At 48.4% G+C, this 18120-nt stretch overlaps 1 protein-coding gene across 1 annotated transcript; it reads right to left on the bottom strand.

Annotated features, from left to right (window-relative positions):
- Positions 1-344: 344 nt before the first annotated feature.
- On the bottom strand, positions 345-17758 carry CCDC187 (coiled-coil domain containing 187). The gene is made up of 16 exons (XM_039345042.1): positions 17691-17758; positions 16666-17049; positions 15769-15849; positions 14208-14336; positions 12853-13523; positions 12358-12452; positions 11589-12220; positions 11165-11234; positions 8630-8718; positions 8112-8251; positions 7738-7925; positions 7142-7229; positions 6662-6805; positions 5941-6077; positions 3552-3733; positions 345-2000 (listed from the first exon to the last, which is right to left on the bottom strand). Exons 2-16 carry the CDS (start codon positions 17042-17044, stop codon positions 526-528), a joined length of 4500 nt encoding a protein of 1499 aa, XP_039200976.1. The 5' UTR covers positions 17045-17049; positions 17691-17758; the 3' UTR covers positions 345-525.
- Between the last annotated feature and the right edge of the window lie 362 nt (positions 17759-18120).

Below are 18120 nucleotides of genomic sequence, written 5' to 3'. Positions count from 1 at the left end.
AAGTGCATCAGGCAGTTGTGGCTCCGGGTGTTTAATGCATTGCCATCCTCGGTGTGCGCCAGTTTTGCTCATCGGCGCCTTCGCTTTGTGACGGGGGCCTTCTTTTCCACATGTGAGCCACAGAAGAAAAGGGCCCCATCCTTTTACAGGTGGTCCTCAGCTTACGGCCACAACTGAACCTGAAGTTTCAGTTGCTAAGTGAGAAATTGGTTGTGAGCTTTGCCCCGTTTTACGACTTCCCCACTGATTTCGTTTGTCAGAAAGTCGCAAAAGGGGATCGCCTGATCCCAGGTCAGTCATAAACATGAGCCAGTTGCCAAGCGTCTGAATTTTAATCATGTGACCACAGGGATGCTGCAGCGGTTATAAGTGTGAAAAGCAACCATAAGTCCCTTTTTTCAGTGCCGTTGTGACTTTGAACAGCCAGGGTGCAAGCTGAGGACCACCTGTATTTGTTTTTAAAGCAACTATAATTTCCCTCTCCATTTTTACGCTGAGATTCGAATGTGAGAATGGAAAGAAGTCTCAGGCACGAGGAGAAGAGCCTAGACCTTCTGCAGGGAGGTGGCAAGGTGGGGAAAGATCTTCAGCTTCAGAAGATGCCACTGAATCAGGTGGAGAAGGGAAATCAAGGCCGGAGGTGGCCTCCTCATCTTTTCCACTTAGGTTTTCGGGTGGAGCTGGGAGATCTGTGCTCCAGGATGAGACCTCCTTTTCGGTTGAAGACGGGAGATCGCTGCTTCCATAAGTCAACATTTCATCAACCGGAGACACCACATCATCCTCCAGTTCAGCAAGAAGCCTGTTGCTTAAATGCACAGCGTCCCCTTCGTTTTTTGGGAGACCCTCTTGGGGAGACCTTAAATGGACTGCTACCATCCCAGCTTCATTTGTATTTTGGTTCTTGGTTGAAGAACCTTTTCGATTTTCCTCAGCCGGGTCCCTGTTGCCCAGGGACGTTTTGTTGAGTTGGAGACTGATTTCGTCTGGCTTGTGGGATACACATTCTTCTGCTGAACGGTTGGCACAGCCGGTTTTGTCCTCTGAAACTAGCAGGTGATCAGAAGAATTTGGAAACCTGTGGCATAACGAATGCTTTGGGCTGTGGATTGGCTGCTCAGAATCTTGAGGAGTGCCAGTGTTCAGAGGGACATCTGGTGCCAATGTCACGGTTGCATCCTTGTTACCACAGTGAGATGTGTTTTCATCCTCAACATCTTCTCCAATTACCTTAATCACATTAGGCAGAGGGTCCTTCTCTCCTTTACCCTCAGGACTGTGAAAAGGATCATTGGTGGAGGAGGAGACCATCCTCACCTCAGCTGGACTTCGAGAAGTCGTCTTGTTCCCACCATTTTCTGCACATTCTTCAGAAACATTCAAAGAAGTTGCCCTACTTCTCAAAGTTGGTGCATGAACGTGGTCCTTTTTTGTCACAGTACGGGTCCCCTGTAGCCTCCCACTGTTGGATAAGATAGCAGAACCAGATTCAGCCAACCTTTCCGTTCCAGCCATGTCTTCCCAGATCTTTTCCTGACTGTACACAGCACACAAGTCCTTTGACTCAAGGTCCCCACCAGAAATTTGGCCCTGAGGTTTCTTCTCAGAGGAGGATAATGTACTTTCTGTATTTATTACTATCCTTGGCACCACTGGAGCTTCATGATGCGTAGAGATACCCAGGTTATCAGGCAGAGGTTCCTGGAAGGCAAATTCTTCAGGGAGGCTGACATCTGTGTCTTGTTGGCCATCGTCTTCTAGATCTGAAGCAGAAAGAGAGCTTCCAGAGAGATGGACTAGAACTGCATAGCCCTTATGGAATTCAAAACCAGATGGTGACTTTTCTGGATACGGGCAGAAACCAGGAAGTATGGAAGAAGTTCCTGCAGAAGCAATACTTCCTGGGCCTTTGTCCAATGGAGATCCAGGATAGTCTTCTTGGGAATTCTTGGTCAAACTGTTATCAGGAGAACTGTTTTCTCCTCGTCTGGCCAAGTGATCTAGAAACAGCAGAAATGTGGAAATTGATTTAATTTTAAGTCTTAATGTCAGATTTCTTTCTATTTCTCTAGGAGGGTGGAAGAAATTTTAGCACCATTCCTTAAGAATGGGAAACCCCCCCTCCCCCCAGAATACTACTGAAATTTCTTGAAGAAGGATAAGCCACTACAGAGAGAAGGTGGCAGATTGGAAGACAAGGGATTCCCACAGGACCCTTAGCCATCTTGCCACCCAAAAGTCGAAGGACAGCAGCCCATAAAACTGACTTAACTGCCCTGCTTAGCAACAGAAATCCTGGCTCCAATTGTCATAAGTGGAGGATTACTTCTATTTTTGTATACTACCCATAACAATAACCTTTGTGTAGGTCTTCCCAGAGTCTCTGCAACCTATTATTATTTACTATTGTTTTATTAGCCAGTGCAACAATTGACAGAGACGTTTTCTAAGAGAGATTTTACGGCATAAACAACATTTCATCCTGCTGAAATGTTGTGAATAAGTACAGTTCTGAGGAACTGTAATTCCTGACTCGATATTTATAATTTCCTAGAGACAAGGCACCTACAAGGCTAATAAATTACAGAAATGTCTCCGATAGAAGATTTGGATTTACTTTCTAGAAGCTGAATGGCAAGGCGGAAGAAATATGAACTGCTGATAAAAGTAAGAAAGCAAAATCTCTCAGATGGATAGATTTTTTTTTTTAAATGTGGCCCCTTAAATTATGTTGGAAATATCTCGGAAGAAAGCACATTTCTAATAGCCCAAATGGAATAAGTGATGCCTTGTTTTCTGGAGAAGCCGCATAATCATATTCTCTAATAAACTCGGACAGATTTCGGCTCTCGCGTGATTTACGCCAATGAGATTTTGAGCAGGACCTTCTAGTCATCAAAGGGGAAACTGAGACTCTTTCTGTCTGCATTAAAGGGCGATTGAAGTGGCCAGAGCAAATTAGACGTCACAAGCCCCGAGTTTAATTTATTATTTCCTCGAGAAGCTTTTCAGGAAGACATAATTTACGGAGAGGTGATTAAGGAGGAAATGTCAGTCGGTAAAACGACTTAGAAAGGTTTTGCGGGTAGCCAGAAATGCTGGCTTGATTCCATCCAGAAAAGTCCAACCAACCAGCCACTGGCTATTCCTAGTCGAGCCTGGAAATAAAATTCTCTTATCCCATCACTTGTTTTTGAGTGCCCAAAGACGCAAGGAATTGGGCGGCTTTTCCTTAAAGTTTCTTAAATTTTTCTTTAAATTTTTGTGGGAGTTGCGACACTGAAAAAAATGATTTATGACCGTTTTTCACACTTGCAACCGGCAAAATGCCACAACTGGTCATAAAGTTGACTTGCCCAGCATGTGATCGAGAGCGCACAATCATTTACGACAGCTGGGGATACTTTATGAGACGTAAAGCACTTGTTCTGTGGCTGTCATAACTTCAAATGGTCCTAAAAACGACCGGTCATTAAACGAGGACTATCTGAAATGTGACTCTCTTCCTGCAACATCCACCATGGATATCCAGACCATCTTTGTATGGTTACCTGCTGTTCTTCCATAACCGAGGTCTGGATTCGGGGATCTTTGACCAGAAGGATCATATAGATCTTGGATGGTAGCTCCCAAGACCTTAGAAGATGGATCTCCTTTTCCTGGTTTCCTCTTTGCATGTCCGTCCACCTCCCGATTCCCTGGTAGCAAAATGCTCTTCGACTCAGCCAGCTGTCTGTAAGGAGATTGGCCTGAATTAGTAGGAGAGGGAGTGTGGAACACAGCGTTTCTCAACCGTGGCAGCTTTAAGATGGATGGACTAAAACTCCCAGGATTCTGGACCCCATTCTGGACAAAGGGCTGTCCAATCTCTTCTTAAAAGAGCTGTGGTGGTGCAGTATTGTAGGCTGACTGACCACTGCCAGCAGTTCGATCCTGATCAGCTCACGGTCGACACAGCCTTCCATCCTTCTGGGGTCAGTAAAATGAGGACCCAGATCATTTGGGGGCAAGAGGCTGGCTCTGTAAACCGCTTAGAGAGGGCTATAAAAGCCCCATGAAGTGGTATATAAGTCTGCTGTTGCTGTTGCTAAAAAGCTCCAGTGACAGAGCATCCACAAGTACTTGAGACAAGACTGATAGGAAGTTCCTCCTCGGTTCTAGTTTGGATCACTCTCGGATAAGTTTCCATCCGTTACTTCTTGTCCTGCCCTCAAGTGCTTCGGAAAATAAGTCAGTCCCCTCTTCTCTGTGACAGCCACTCCAGTACTGGACAACTTCGGTCGTGTCACCCCTGGTCCTCGTCATTAGACTAGACCTATCCAATTCCTGCAGCCGCTCTTATGCTTTAGCCCTCAGCCCCTTAATCATCTTTGTTGCTCTTGGAGGCAGAACAAGAAGCAACGGATAGAAGCTTGCCAAGGAGAGAACCAGCCTAGAACTAAGGAGAAATTTCCCAACAATGAAAACAATTAACCAGTGGGACAGCTTGCCTTCCGAAGTTGTGGATGCTCCATCCCTGGAGACTGGACAGCCATTTGTCTGAAATGGTGTGGGGTTCCCTGCTTAGGCAGGGGGGTGGATTAGAAGACCTCCAAGGTCCCTTCCGACTCTGTTATCTTGTTATTCATCCAGACAGAATTGCATGGAAGTGGAGTCACAGCAACTGGACTTATTTTCCTGTTGGCTTGAGACGTTTCCCCGTTACGGATCTCGACCAGGACTCCAGCTAAAAGACTTTGCCGCGTCCAAAACAACTAGATGGATGAGGTCTCTCTATCCACCATGCCAGCCAGCCCTTCCATCAGAGAGAGTGCAGCTGAAGCCAGCAATCCATTTTAAAGGTACCGGTGACCTATAATCAATAGCAACATGAATTATAGATCTGTTTCATGCAAAGATTTATTTACAAGGCTTTCCATTAACCAAACAGACCCCCTCCCACTTATCCACCACGCTTCTCAATGGGAAGTGACAAGGCCAGTAAGAAAATTTGTGAAAGAGAAAGGGTGGGTGTCACAAAACACCCCATTCATTCAAAGATCCGCAGGAAGGTGAGGTTTCAAAATCTGGACCCTTCAAGGGCAGAGGCCAAGGAGAAGACTAGCCATGGACAACCAGAAAAAAGCCTTTGAATAAATCAAAGTGAAAAGCAATGATTCACTTCTGGGCAATCTATCCCAATCGCCCTTTCGTAGATGAATTGCCTTATCGAGATAACACAATTAACACAAAAGCACAATTGTTATTTAGCAGCAAGGGAATGTTGAGTTCTCCTTCCTTGGTGGTCATCTGTCGGAAGTGTTGCAAAATCTTCTCTGCGCAAGAGGTTAGACTAGATGACCTCCAAGATCCCTGACAAATTTTATTCTTGATCAGATTCTGGATTCCATTCTGTACTCCATTTTGGATTGGATTCTTGATTCAATTCCACACACTACTCCAGATTGGATTCTGGACCCCGTTCTGCATACTGTTCTGGATTCTATGAGTGTCTGGATTGTTCTGAATTGAATTCTGGGACTGGACTCCATTCAGCATTAAAGTCTGGATTCAATTCTGGATTCATTTTTTCCCCATCCATTCTGGGCTACCTTGTACATTCAGGATTGGATCCTGGACTCTACTTAGGATTAAATTCTGGATCCTATTTCTGTGTTGGATTATGGATTCTATTCTGGGCTCTGTTCTGGATTGGATCCTGGATTCCATTCTGGATTCTGCTCCATTAGCCCACTAGTTACTGCTAGGTTTTATAGAGAATAATTATTGCTCTATTTCGGAGATGTCAATCTCCAGGCCCGCCGGATCCAGGCAGCCCAGCTAGGACCCCTCCCAGCCTCGCCTCAGCCCCGTCCAGCAGGAGCCCTGCTGCCTTCCCCCCCCCCCAAAGCCTGGGAAGCCTGGCCCTTTTCTGCACAACATTAAGGAAGGGTTTCTCACTGCTGTTCCGCTTCGTGGCTGCTTCTCCTTTCTGTTTCCCCTGGATAGGCTGCAATAAGAGGAGCAGGTCTGGAAGAGGTCTCAAACGTTTCTCTCTCCAGCATCCCAGCTCCTGGAGGGTTGAGAGTCTCAGAAATCTGGCGAAAGGGAGAGAAATTTGTGAGTTTCTCTAGGGTGATGTCAAGTTCATTTATCCTTCAGACTTGGAAGGGACCTTGGAGGTCTTCTAGTCCAACCCCTTGCTCAAGCAGGAGACCCTCTCCCATTCCAGACAAATGGCTGTCCGGTTCCCCTGAGCACCCAAATTTTAATTAAAAACTTTGACAAATAGAAAGGCTGGTCATTGCTTTCCAGAAGAGAAATATTGTATGACATACAGGAGCGATGTGCAATTTCTCACCTTGGGGCTATCAGCAAAAAGGCCCTGTTCCAAATCCTGCAGGTATGCCTGATCCTTTGCTGGAGAGAAGGGGCTTATCTCCAAGGAACAGAGGTCCCAGGCTATAAATTCCAGACCAAATTAAAGCTCTGGCATTAGTTTATGGACGAGTTATTATGTGTTGATATGGGAAGCCCAGAATCCAACTACTGTAAAAGCCATCAAATGGCTTGCACTACTTCTATCTGGAGGGATCTGGAGCTCCTATCTCAGGGGGCTTCTCATAATTTGGAAGCTAGAGAGAAGAGCAACAACAGGTCCTCTTGCGTGGACATCACAAACCTGGTGTGGCTGCTGCCCACCCAGCTGTAACCACAGCTGTGTGGTTGTCTTCTGCACTTCTAGGAGCTCCTTTTGCTGTTGGAGGAGAAGTTTACGCTCCTGATGGGCAGCTCGGCCGATGTTCTGCAGATGCCTGATTTCTGCCTGCAGAGAACGATGAGGAGAGAGACAGTGAGACGGCCTCTTCCTGACAGATCAGGTAATCGGATTGGATTCCTTGATCGATCGATCCAAAAGTCCAGATGTTCATTCTTGTCTCCTGCTCCTGCCCTGAAACTGGAGTTGTTTACTCATCCAGATCAAATGCAGCCTTCCTGAATGTCCTCTTTTGGAAGGGTTTGACTACAAATCCCACTATCCTCTGCCATTCCCAGTCATTTGACTAGGCCTGGTTGGGCTGCTGGCCTGGCCTACCTCGCTGGGCTTGCAAACTCCCCAGCCTCCCCTCCCTCCTCCCTTCCCCTCCCCGGATATTGTCACCTGCTCTTGCTTCAACCTGGTTAGGATGGAGAGCTGCTTCTCGGCTGTGGAGGATGGGTCTCCTGTTCCCTGCAAGCCCTGTGGGGAGCTGAAAGCAGGAAATAGGTTGAAATTAAGCAGTGGGAAGTGGGTTTCTATCCCTGGGGTCCAGTCAGCCAAGGCCCCCTCCCCCCAGCACAACGCAACATACAAACACGCTAAATGTTAAAGGGCAGACCTGCTGGCCAAAGTCCCAGGCGGTCGAGCAGCTTAAAAAATTAAATAAATATATTTTTTTAAAAAAGCTTCTTGATGCCCAAATGTCATTTTTTTTTTGCTTGTCTGTTAAATCAAGATCTTACTACAGTTCCTTTTCTTTCCTCTTACTTCCTGTCTTTCTCTATAATTATTTTTCCCCCCCTCCTCCTCCTCCTCCTCCCTTCTTCTTCCTCTAACCCTAGAAACAAAAACGCTTGGTGGGAGGAAGGCATGGTGACCCCATGACATCATTTTGTGGGTCGGCATCATGATGTCTCGTTGTGCAGTACCAGAGGTAGGGCAGTATTGGGGGGAGGTAAGCCTAAGAGGGGGGCTGGGTGGGGCAAAGGGGTCCTCACCACTGCCCGTGCTCCAGCCAAGCCAGCTCCGCCTGGGCTTTCTCCCGGAGGGCCTTCTCACGCAGCCGGAGAAGGGCGCTCTGGTGCCGGGCCCGCAGCTCCTCTTCCCTCAAAGATTGCTCCACCAGAGTCAGGCTGAGCCGGCCGAAGGAACTGGACCCTCCATAGAAGTGTCCAATCTCACTCCACTGAGGACAGAAACACAGCACTGGTAAAGGTGCCCCAAAGGATGCACCGTTGCCAAGGCAACCTCTCCTCCCCTGGACCACCCGGCACCCAGAACCTTGGGAATCCTCGCTCCAAAAGATGGTTTTCTCAAATAAGGCTGGAGTCAAGAGGAGAAAGGAGGAAGTGGCTCAGCCCCACTGGGGTACCTGGCTGTTTGAACCCGCAGGCTCAGACGGATCTTCCGCAGCACCGGCTTTTCCGGGGGCCAAATTAAATGGTGGGAAAGGAAGACCGGATGGCTGGTGCTGAGCTGTGGAGACAAGGCCACCTGCTCCTGGTTGGTTTTCTGGAGAAAAAGAAGTAGAACTTTCAGACCTCCATATTCAGCATCACTGGGTTTTTTAATGCAATGTGTCTTGCCCCTCGGTCCGCAGGTATTTGCAGAGCACCGTGGTAAAATGCAGCAGTAATCATAAATGATGCCCAAGTATGCTAAATCGTTAACATTGGCTTCTCCAACTCTTCCCCAAATAGACAGAAGAAATCACAAAGCTTGGGAATTTGCTGCCCATCTTGCTTTCTGCTGCTAGTCGCTCTTTGGATTTTTAGAACTTTTAGAATTTGGTTCATGCCATTACTTTATATTTCTGATGAATCTAACCCCCGCATGCAGCACCCCCAAAGAGAAACAGGTCTGCCTGTGCCATTTTTCTTTGCATCTTACCTGGAGGTTTCTTCTGCCAATTGCTTCCTTCTGGCCGGTTCTTCTCCAAAGAAGCCTTTGGCATTTCAACCAGCGTGTGGATCGACCCCCTAAAACGAAAGGCAAAGAGTTGTGAATTCAGATGCTGGATTTTCACATAGCCAAAACAGCCTGATCCACCCCTAAAGCTGCATCTTGGAAGCATCTCTCTCTCTCACACACACACAGTGGCCTCCGCCTAAACCCCTCCTATTCCAAAAACAGCCTCCTATAATCCTCGACTTACAACGTTTTGTTCAGAGACTGAAGTTACAACAGCAATGAAAAAAGGGACCTGGGGAATTCTGGGAGGTGACGCCCAGCCATCTTCAAGTTGCCACGGTTGAGAAAACTGGCTTAGGAGGTGGGCTAAGACCGCTTTTATTCTTGGGGATCAGGAGTGGGGAGCTTGGCTAAACCGATTAGGGACGGATGTGTGAAAAAGAAGACTTTTCTTGATCTGGGGGAAACCCAAAGCCAAGGAGATAAAGTCTTGGCAGATGCTTCCTAGGACAAGGAGTCGAAGGAGACAGACGGGGGGGGGGGGCTGAGTTTTTATTCCAATTCAGCAATCTGCTTAGCAAAAATCTCATTTCATTTTTCACGTTAATAAGCTTTTTTTCCCTTCCCTTCTGACCCAGAAACAGCAGAGCAGGGGGGCGAAAAGGAGGGGAGGGAGAAGGGCGACTTATCAGCCAGAGGGTGGGGATGATGGGTGAAAGAGTAGAATTTTGTTTTTCCTTCCTTCCTTCCTTTATCAAGGGGCAAATCTGGCCTAGAGCGATGTCCCAGGTGCTGGAGCATTTCAGGACCTGCTTTTAAAAAACCCGGCATTTCAAGCGTGCCAACGTGGGAGATTCTGCCTGTGCACCAAGCAATTTTGCAAGCACAAATTTCATGGTGACTTCAGGACCGAAGAAAGGATGAAGCCAATCTTCCTGCCTGCTGCCAGGGCCCAATAATTACCCGCCATCCGCCCCGCAATTCAGGCGTCCATATTTGGAACTTGAACTTCTGTCGCCAGGTGATGTGATCATTAACTGAGTGGTGCCCGGCTTTATGACCTTATATGGACGTTAAATGAATCTGACTTTGCTGGCCAGGAATTGACTGGGAAGGTCGCAAAATGGCGATTATATGATGCAAATGAGTAAATAAATTCCAGTTGCAATTCTCCGAAATCTGGTAATGTAGCTATGCCAAAACCGTGAAGTAGCAGCACTGCTCATGAAGTCCCATTTTCCAGGGCCATTGTAACTCCAAAAGGTCATTAAAAGAATGATTGTAAGTTGAGGACTACGTGTAAAAGTTCCAATATGGTGAAATTGGGTTAAGTTGGCCATCCAATCCAATATATCGTTCATTCCCTCTGTCCCAGTGCCGAAACATGGCTAGCGCGTATATAAAAGCGGGGGAAACCGACTGTAGTAAATAAATCTGCGGGATCCACTTGGTTAATCTCTTGTTCAGATTGAGCAGAAAAGGGATCAGCGGGGATTTAGAGGGGCGCTCGTAAAGATAATCAAGAGACTTCAGTTCCGCCCCCACCATATGCTGGAACAGATTCTCCCAGCCGAGGAATTACTGCCAAAGGGGCGTATAATTTAATATCTCCGTTTTACCTAAAAGAGGTTCTCCGGAGCAGGCCAGGTCATTCAAAAAGAATGATGGGAATTGTAGTCATGAGAAAGTTTCATGCAACAAAAGAAAAGTAAAAAGTGTGGCTTGGCTCAGATAATCTAGCTTTTGGGCAGCCTGTTGTATAAACCTAGCCAATGATGGCTTATTAAGTCAACCAAGGTTGAACAAGCTTGGTGTAGAAGCAGTGGAGGGGGACTGGGAGAACAGTTAACTGAAGCAAAAAAAAGTGTTTTTTTTTCATTCTCTTATCCTCAGGAGTTGCAGATTTTTAAGGCTTCTCAGTATATCAACAGCCCGAGAGACCAAGCAGTGCCCATTATGTGGCCAACAGCGCCATCTGATGGGCACCTTGTGAAACTGCACAGAGCTGAGTTTTGAGACTCGACCTTATTTTTGGAAGGGCGAGAGCTAGCTGATGCTGCTAACCGACGCAACATTTAAGTCTTAATCAATATTTTAAATTATGGGGCCTCGATTTACGGGATACCTCATAAAATAAGTGGGATTTTATTACACCCCAAACTTTACTCAGCAATGTCTTATGATGGTCTTCCAAGCATCACCTTCGGTCTCTTTTCTTTTTCGCTTTTCCCAGGGCTCCCAATTTCTTTCTTTATCCCTCTTCCTAAGCAATCCCAGAGTAGCTGAAAATGCCGGCTTGGTAGAAATGTGGTTTTAAAATAGCCAAACTTAATACAATCCTAGCCCAGTCCATCATGGTCCAATCACAGCTCTGCTACATATGGACAGATCTTGCATGGGATGTCAGGGCCTGTTTAGACCCCCCCCCCCTTGAGGACAGCCCCCCCAGTCCCCCATGGGCAGGATGCTGGGAGGCTCTGTGGAGGGTGAAGAAGTCCAAGGGCAGGTTCTGACCTTTCAGTGAAGAGGCCAGCTCGGGGCCTAGCAGGGTCTTTTCCCCCAGATCCCATCTCTGAAGCAAGACCTTGGGAAGAACAACAGACGTTCTTAACTGATTTGGGTAAACATAATTAAGAGAGGAGGGGAAGGGGGCAGAGAGGAGAGAGGAGAGGAGCAGAAGAGAGAGAAGAGAGGAAAAAAGAAAAAGAGAAGGAAGGAAGGAAGGAAGGAAGGAAAGAAAGAAAGAGAAAGAAGGAAAGAAAGAGAAAGAAAGAAAGAAAGAAAGAAAGAAAGAAAGAAAGAAAGAAAGAAAGAAAGAAAGAAAGAAAGAAAGAAAGAAAGAAATTTTGAAATCCACAATGCAGGAAATTTCGTTCTGCATTCAGCCCCATAGAGGTTTCATATTTCACAGGGCAATGAAAGAAGCTTCTCTACCAACCTTCCTTCAGGTCTTTTGCTTCAGTCCTGCTTTGCCTTCTCTCAACCGAGTCCATCACCTCAAGGCCAGCCCCATCCCTTGGAAGAAGATGTCGGACGAGCCGTTCCTTGTCCATTGGGATGCCCAACCCCCTCCTGAGACAAGCCCTTTCTTGAGGACACATTGATGGATTCAGTGAAGGTCTTGAAGCCCAGGTAGACTCTGCATTTTCTGGAGCATCCACGTTCTCGAGAGGAGCCGCAGGGGGAGTAGTCATCTGAGACCTCTTAGACGGAGTTCCAGGTGGACATCCTTGGTCCCTCGAGGCCTTGGTGGCTTGTAACCTTTCCATTTCTCTCCCCAACCGCTCACTGAGATCTTTAGCTAAGTTGTGGATGGCCCTCACTCTGTCTTGCTTGCTTCTGTGAGAAGGGGAGGTGGAGGTGTCCAAGGAGAACGGCGTCTCCATGCCAATAATGTTCTCTCTCCAGAGGTGAAAAGGACTCGGTGAGTGATGGCTTGCCCGAGGGGAGCAGATGTCCACCTGCTTGAGGTTCAGAGGGGTCCTCAGCTGATCTTCAGGCTCTATGGAGGTACATAATCCCAGGGTCAGAGTCCCCTGTCCTGTTTTGTCCATCCTCGGCTCTAACTCACTAAGGGAACAACAGTGGAATGCCAAAGGAAAGAGCACAGAGTCACTTGGTTGAGCGGGGAGCTGTAGAAATTAAATAAATAGAAACCTCTGCCCCATCTCCACATGCTTATGCAACTGGAAATGACTGTCACGTACCTGCTGAATTTTGACTCCTTCCTTAGCAGAGTCCATGATGCTCGAGAAACACCTTTCATGCCATCTCTTGCTGGAGATTGCCCACCTGGGTATTTCTAAAATTTAAAAACAAGAAGAATCATTTTATATTGACTATCCCCCATCTGTGAGAGAGGTGTGGCTCTCGCCCACCAGCAGGACCCATCAGCCACAACCGCTGCTGAGAATTCTGGGGGCTGAAGTCCAACTATCTGGAGGGTCATTGGACGCTGGGCAGCAGAGCTTCTCAACCTGGGCAGCTTTAAGATGTATGGACTCCAGATCCCAGAATTCCCCAGCCTAAATCACGGTTTGAAGTTGGGTGGGAGCTCAGCAATTATGCCTTACTCAGCAAACCAGCTGCGGTTTCTGAGATAACCTTAAACCACAATGGCTGATGGGACTCAATCTTAGCAGGGGACTTTCTAACCCAGCTCTCCTTCATTTATGACTTCTTTCTGACCACAATGTCCTTACCAAACCAAGATCCCTCTTGGAGCGTGTGACGGAAGTCAGGCCTTCTCTCGGTTGTTCTGCACGATGGCTTCTTCTGCTGGCTGCTTCTCTCTGCTTCCGGTAGACCTCTTGAAGTTTCCTGTTCCTCTCTTCCTGGGCCTGCTTTGAGGTCCTCCTCTCTTCCTGGATCCTCCTCTTTCTCTCAGTGGCCTTCTGGTCCATAAATTCACGGACCTGTTCAGGACTGTAGGGCGTCTTCCTGGCCTCCACCCCCGGGGTGGTGGGTTGGCGTTCCTTCCTCGGAGTTGGGCTTCTCAGAGAAGACCCATTCGGTCTTCCCTGGCCAGATCTGGAGGTCTCTCCCATGCTCATCCTTTTAGCCAATGCACTTTGAACCTTGGGAGAATGTGCGGTCTTCACCCCATCAGAGGAACCCCTTGTAGATCCTGCTGTTCTCGCTCTTCCTGCAGCTCTCGGATGATTTTCGCTCTTCTTCTCTGTCTCTGGAGCTTTCTGGCACCTTCTGGTCCATTTCTGTGCCCAGCCGGGGTTTTCCCAGTCCTGCCACTTACGGTTTAGTTCGGCAGTGTGTCTCTCTTGTCTTATCTTCTTCCTCTCTGGCTGAACAGCCTGTGCATTTTCTCCGAAGGTTTGCTCTGTCTGGGATCCTGTTAAGGGATCCCCTTGAAATCCTGGAGGAGAGGAGACACACCCAGTTCAGCCGTGTTGTCAGCCGCCCATCAGAAAAGAAAGACTCTTGGAAGCATTGCTAACGAAAGTACCACGCATGAACGCCTGGCTGCTCCCAGGGGAGAAAAACCTCCAGTATTCTCCTCTCCTTTGCCAGAAATTTAGGAACTACATGATCAAAAGAGTGAGGGGAAAAAAAAACAACCCTTACATGCTGAACTTCTCTGAACCTTGTGTTTCTTCTGAATGTCTCCTTTTTACAAATGTAATCTGTGTACTTGGTGGGAGGAAGGAGAGGAGAAGGAAGGACAATTGGTAGGTAGGAAAAAATAGAAGAAGGAGAAAGGGGATGAAAAGAAAGGAAGGAATGCAGTCCTAGAGAAAGGACAAGGACTAGCCGCTTTGGATTCAGCTCTTAACAGAGGACAAAGTTGTTCTCGGAAAAATCAAGACAAGAGCCAAGTGATCATAAAAAAACTTTGTTTGCTCCCTGGTGACCGCCGTCTCGACTTTTTGGACCACCCTCTGGAGGCCAGTTTGGGCACAAATGCTGCTAGGAGAAGGTTCCTAAACCAGGAACTGACCTACGACTCTGAAACAAATGACAGTTTGATGAGAATTCCCTTCAGCAAGTCCTGAACCAGAATAAATGAGATATACAAACTTTTATATGTATCTAAAAGTACCTCGGAAAGGCCCCTTTCCTTTGCTTTTCAGTTCAGTTTTCAGATTTGGATATTTCAGTGGTGGGCCGAGAATGTTTCTAGCCAGCTTCTGGCCTTCCCTCCAAGCAGACACCCCGAATAAAGTAACAGCTGGAGTTTAAACACAAAGAGAAAGCTTTCAGAAACAGGCAGAGACAACGAGGAAGGAAGGAAGGAAGGAAGGAAGGAAGGAAGGAAGGAAGGAAAAGAGAGGGAAGATAAGAGGATAAGAAATAAAGAAATCAGCTAAAAAGAGAAAAAAAATAAGCAATTTCCAAAGTTTTCACCAGTTATAAAACCAACCCATTATCCCTCTTCCCTTCTATTTCTGCAAAACTCTCTTTGACCCCTTTTTCAGTCGTCCAAACCATACAATCACTTCACTTTTTTTCCTTTTTCAGCAAAAAGTCCACCCAGGTCTCCTGTCTACTTATACCGCACAACCTTCTGTTATCCCGATCCTTCCAGGAGCTTCCCAGAGGTCCTCTGAGCTCCCGGAAAAGCCAGGCGCTAAAGCAAGAGTGGGCATTACGGCCCCCTTACAACCTGTGGATTTCAACTCCCTGAATATTCTTGGGCTTAAAAGCCACAGGCTGTAAAGTCGTCATAGTTGGCCACCCCTGATCTAAAGGATGCTAAAGGATCCAATCTAAAGGAAACACACACACACACACCCCAAAATGCACGACTCCTTCAGGGATAATTGTTCATAAAAAACACCCCTCTATTATGTTGGGCCGCTCTGCAAAAAGAAATTAGTTTTGAACACTTGGGAGACCCAAGATGAGAAATAACCAAACTAGGATTGAGGCTCAGTGTCAAGGCTGGCAGAGCAAGAAGGCTTCTGGCGCCCCCTGCTGGAGCTTCAGGGAAGGCAAGAGCCCTTGGCCAGGAGCATCGGAGGGCTAAACGCCCCCCCCCCCCGGATTGTGCCCAGCGATGCTGCCTCCTGCTTCCATGAATATTTTATCCCCGGCCTGACTTAATTTTTTGTTAACTGCTGCAAATCTCCAATTCATCAAACCTCCCAGGGCTTTTCCTCCGACCTGCGACCTCTCCTTCATCTCCCCTATGTCCTCACTGACAGCGCTTAATGGCCGGAGAACCTTCCAGCCACCGTGATGGATGCCTCGCCTGGCCCGGGACATGGATGACCTGCCCTCTTAGGAGGGAGGGAGGCCCGGCCATTTTTCAAGCGTTCCATTAAAGCCAAGTGGGAGGGGGCGAGGTTGGCAAGGTGGGGAGGGGAGACAGATGGGGAAAATTATTTTTATCTTCCTTCCCTTCCCTCCTTCCTTCCTTCCATCAAGCAGCTACTTGACTGGGAAGGTCTGCAGATTCCTGCCTTGAGCAGAGGGCTGGACTAGCGGATCTCCAAGGCCCCTTCCTTCCCATGATTCTGTATCTGCCTGCCACAGTTCACAGCACCCAAGTCTTTCCAAAGGTCTCTTCCTCTGCATTTCAGTCCTGCCATTTTCCGCCCCTCTTTGTATAAAAGTTGGAGCCCTTTGCTGGGGCTGCGCCTTCCCCGCCGCGACCTCACCTCTGCCTTTCTCTGCCTTCCGGGAAGAGGGTGCCGAGTCCTGGCCGGCTCTGAGCTTCTTTCCCGTTCTTTCGCTGCGACCTTCACCAAAGAGAAAACATTACACATGGCGTGGGTGGCCAAGAAGGGACACGGTGAGGAAAGGTTATGTACAGGTAGTCCTCTACTTACAACAGTTTGTTTAGTGACCGCTTGACATTACAACGACATTACAAAGAAATGACTTATAACCCTTTTTCACACCTACAGCCACTTAGCATCCCCCCAATCACCCGATCAAAATTTAGACGCTTGGGAACTGACTCACACTTATGACAGTATTGTATAATTTTCATCTAAGGCACTGGGGGCAACCAAATTTGCCTTGTTAACGCGCATAATGGCCTGTTGGTGACGCAGCGGTTAGAAGGTTGACTCGGCCTTCCATCCATCCGAGGTCGATAAAATGAGGGTCCAGATCCTTGGGGGAGCAATATGCTGACTTTGTGAACCACTTAGAGAGGGCTGTAAAGCGCTATGAAGCGGTATGTAAGTCTATTGCTATTAAAAACGAATGCATGCTGCTCTAAGGACACAACGGGCCTCCCACCCACATCCCAAGCTCAGGCTTAGGGGGTGAGAAAGGAAGGTGGCCTTTGTGGAAATACGCAGGAGCTGCTACTTAACCCAAAGAGGCTGAACTATTTTTGCAAGTCTAGAGCAACGCAATGACATCCAGAAGCAGCTCGGCCAGAGGCCTCCCTGATTTCACTGGAGGGCAAGAAGGGTCCAGCATCCTCAGACTTGCAAGATTCTGACCTAGCCAACCTCAGTCCAATGAGTTGGCGTCTTGTGATCACAACACGGACGGGGCTGGCATTTCCAAAGCCACAAAAGAACAAGGCATCCTGGACTAACCAGGGCAGGCTGGGGCTGAGAAGGCTGCAGCTTTGCAGACCTTCCTCTTCAGAGGTTTCGTGCTCCGAGTTTCCCCTTCAAGCGGGAGGCTCTTTTCTGGACCGTGGGGGACGCATCTGCGTCGCTGGGCGAGGATCGTTTTTTTCAACGCCTGCAGCTTCTTATCGCAGGGACGGTTCTCCTTCAGGCCCCTGATCCTGCAAGCCAGGGGTCGAGACGGGGCGGGAGGCAAGCCTGGCCGGAGAAGAAGGGCACCCTTCCAAGGGATGCCCTCCGCAGCCAGAGAGGTGACCCTCCTTTTCTGGGGGGTGGAGCAGGGTCTGTCGCCTCTGTGGCGCTCCCACGCATGGACGTGGCTCCAGAATTCAGGACCCCACATGGCTTCTGCGGAGAGTAAGGAAGGTGGCCCTGTCAGAGATACGCCAGATCTGTTACCAAAGCAAAAAACAGAACATGGCTTAAGTGCATACTAAGCAGAGAGACACCTCCCTAAATTCCTCGTGTTGCCCCCCCCCCCCAGGGAGAACAAATGGTGCATTTCAGAGCCTCTTTTAGAGGCTGGCAGTTAAATAGCTTGTGATGAATGTTTTCACTCCTAGCAGCTGTGTGTACAAAACACATGCTCCGGCTTGCCAGAAACGTATTTTTGACAGTTGGCAGAGAGGAGGAGGAGGAGGAGGAGGAGCTTGGCAGGAGCAGACAAAATGCCAGGGCAGTTCTCTCCGCAGCCTCTGCCGTGGACTTGGAGACGGGGAAACTCACCCAGCCCAGCCCTCGGCGGCCGACAGACCCTTGGCTGAGGGGCCACAGGCCTCTCCTCTTCCGCTCTGGCCGTCGGGGATTTATCAGTTAAGAAGCAGCCCTGGCTTCTGCTTACACCTGTCTGAGTCACCTAGTTGGAAAGGGAGAACAAACTTACTCGGGAGTTATTGGGAATGTTGCTGAATTGATGCACAACCCCCAGGGGCATCAGCCAGGGCGTACGGGTGCTGAGTCACGCTGAGGAGCCCTGACAGCTGCCTTACCTGCTTTCCAGCCAGGTAAATCCTCCAGCGAATCTTCCTGTCTCACCTCCTTCTCCACCCAGGTGAGCAGCGACTCTGAAGGCCGCTGAGAGGCAGGCAGAGGCCCTGAATGGCGGCAGGAGAGGCGGGAAGGGACACGCCTTTGTTTGGGGGCAGGTACCCAGGGCAGCTGCTAAAGAACCGACTGGCACAAACACACCCTCACCGTCCTGCCAGGCTTCTCTGCCAGTCCCTTGGCCAGCAAGGTCTCTGGATGGGAAGGAGGAAGAGAGAAGGGAAAACATAACTTGCAAGGGTCCAGCGCCCCGGAGGGCGTCTTGCTCAGGTTTTCCTGAACCCCAATATGTTTCCTGTTTCAGTCTGCAGGCTAGTGACAAAGTTTTCGTTGCAATTAAATGCCTTTCTCTGAGGCAGTCAATAAGAGTGGACG

Source organism: Crotalus tigris, unplaced genomic scaffold (genome assembly GCF_016545835.1).
Source record: "Crotalus tigris isolate CLP2741 ecotype Arizona unplaced genomic scaffold, ASM1654583v1 scf7180000017940.1788314, whole genome shotgun sequence".
Classification (NCBI taxonomy): domain Eukaryota; kingdom Metazoa; phylum Chordata; class Lepidosauria; order Squamata; family Viperidae; genus Crotalus; species Crotalus tigris.
The sequence above is the reverse complement of the archived record's forward strand: the minus strand, read 5'-3'. Positions and strand labels throughout refer to the sequence as shown.

Excerpts from the sequence above, each read along its gene's own strand:
- CCDC187 (XM_039345042.1), bottom strand. The coding sequence starts at position 17,044 with ATGTGGGGTCCTGAATTCTGGAGCCACGTCCATGCGTGGGAGCGCCAC. Across the intron at positions 15,850-16,665 it reads CTCAGCCCCAGCCTGCCCTG|GTCGCAGCGAAAGAACGGGA; the intron begins GTTAGTCCAGGA and ends TCTTTGGTGAAG. Across the intron at positions 11,235-11,588 it reads AGCAAAAGACCTGAAGGAAG|GTCTTGCTTCAGAGATGGGA; the intron begins GTTGGTAGAGAA and ends GTTCTTCCCAAG.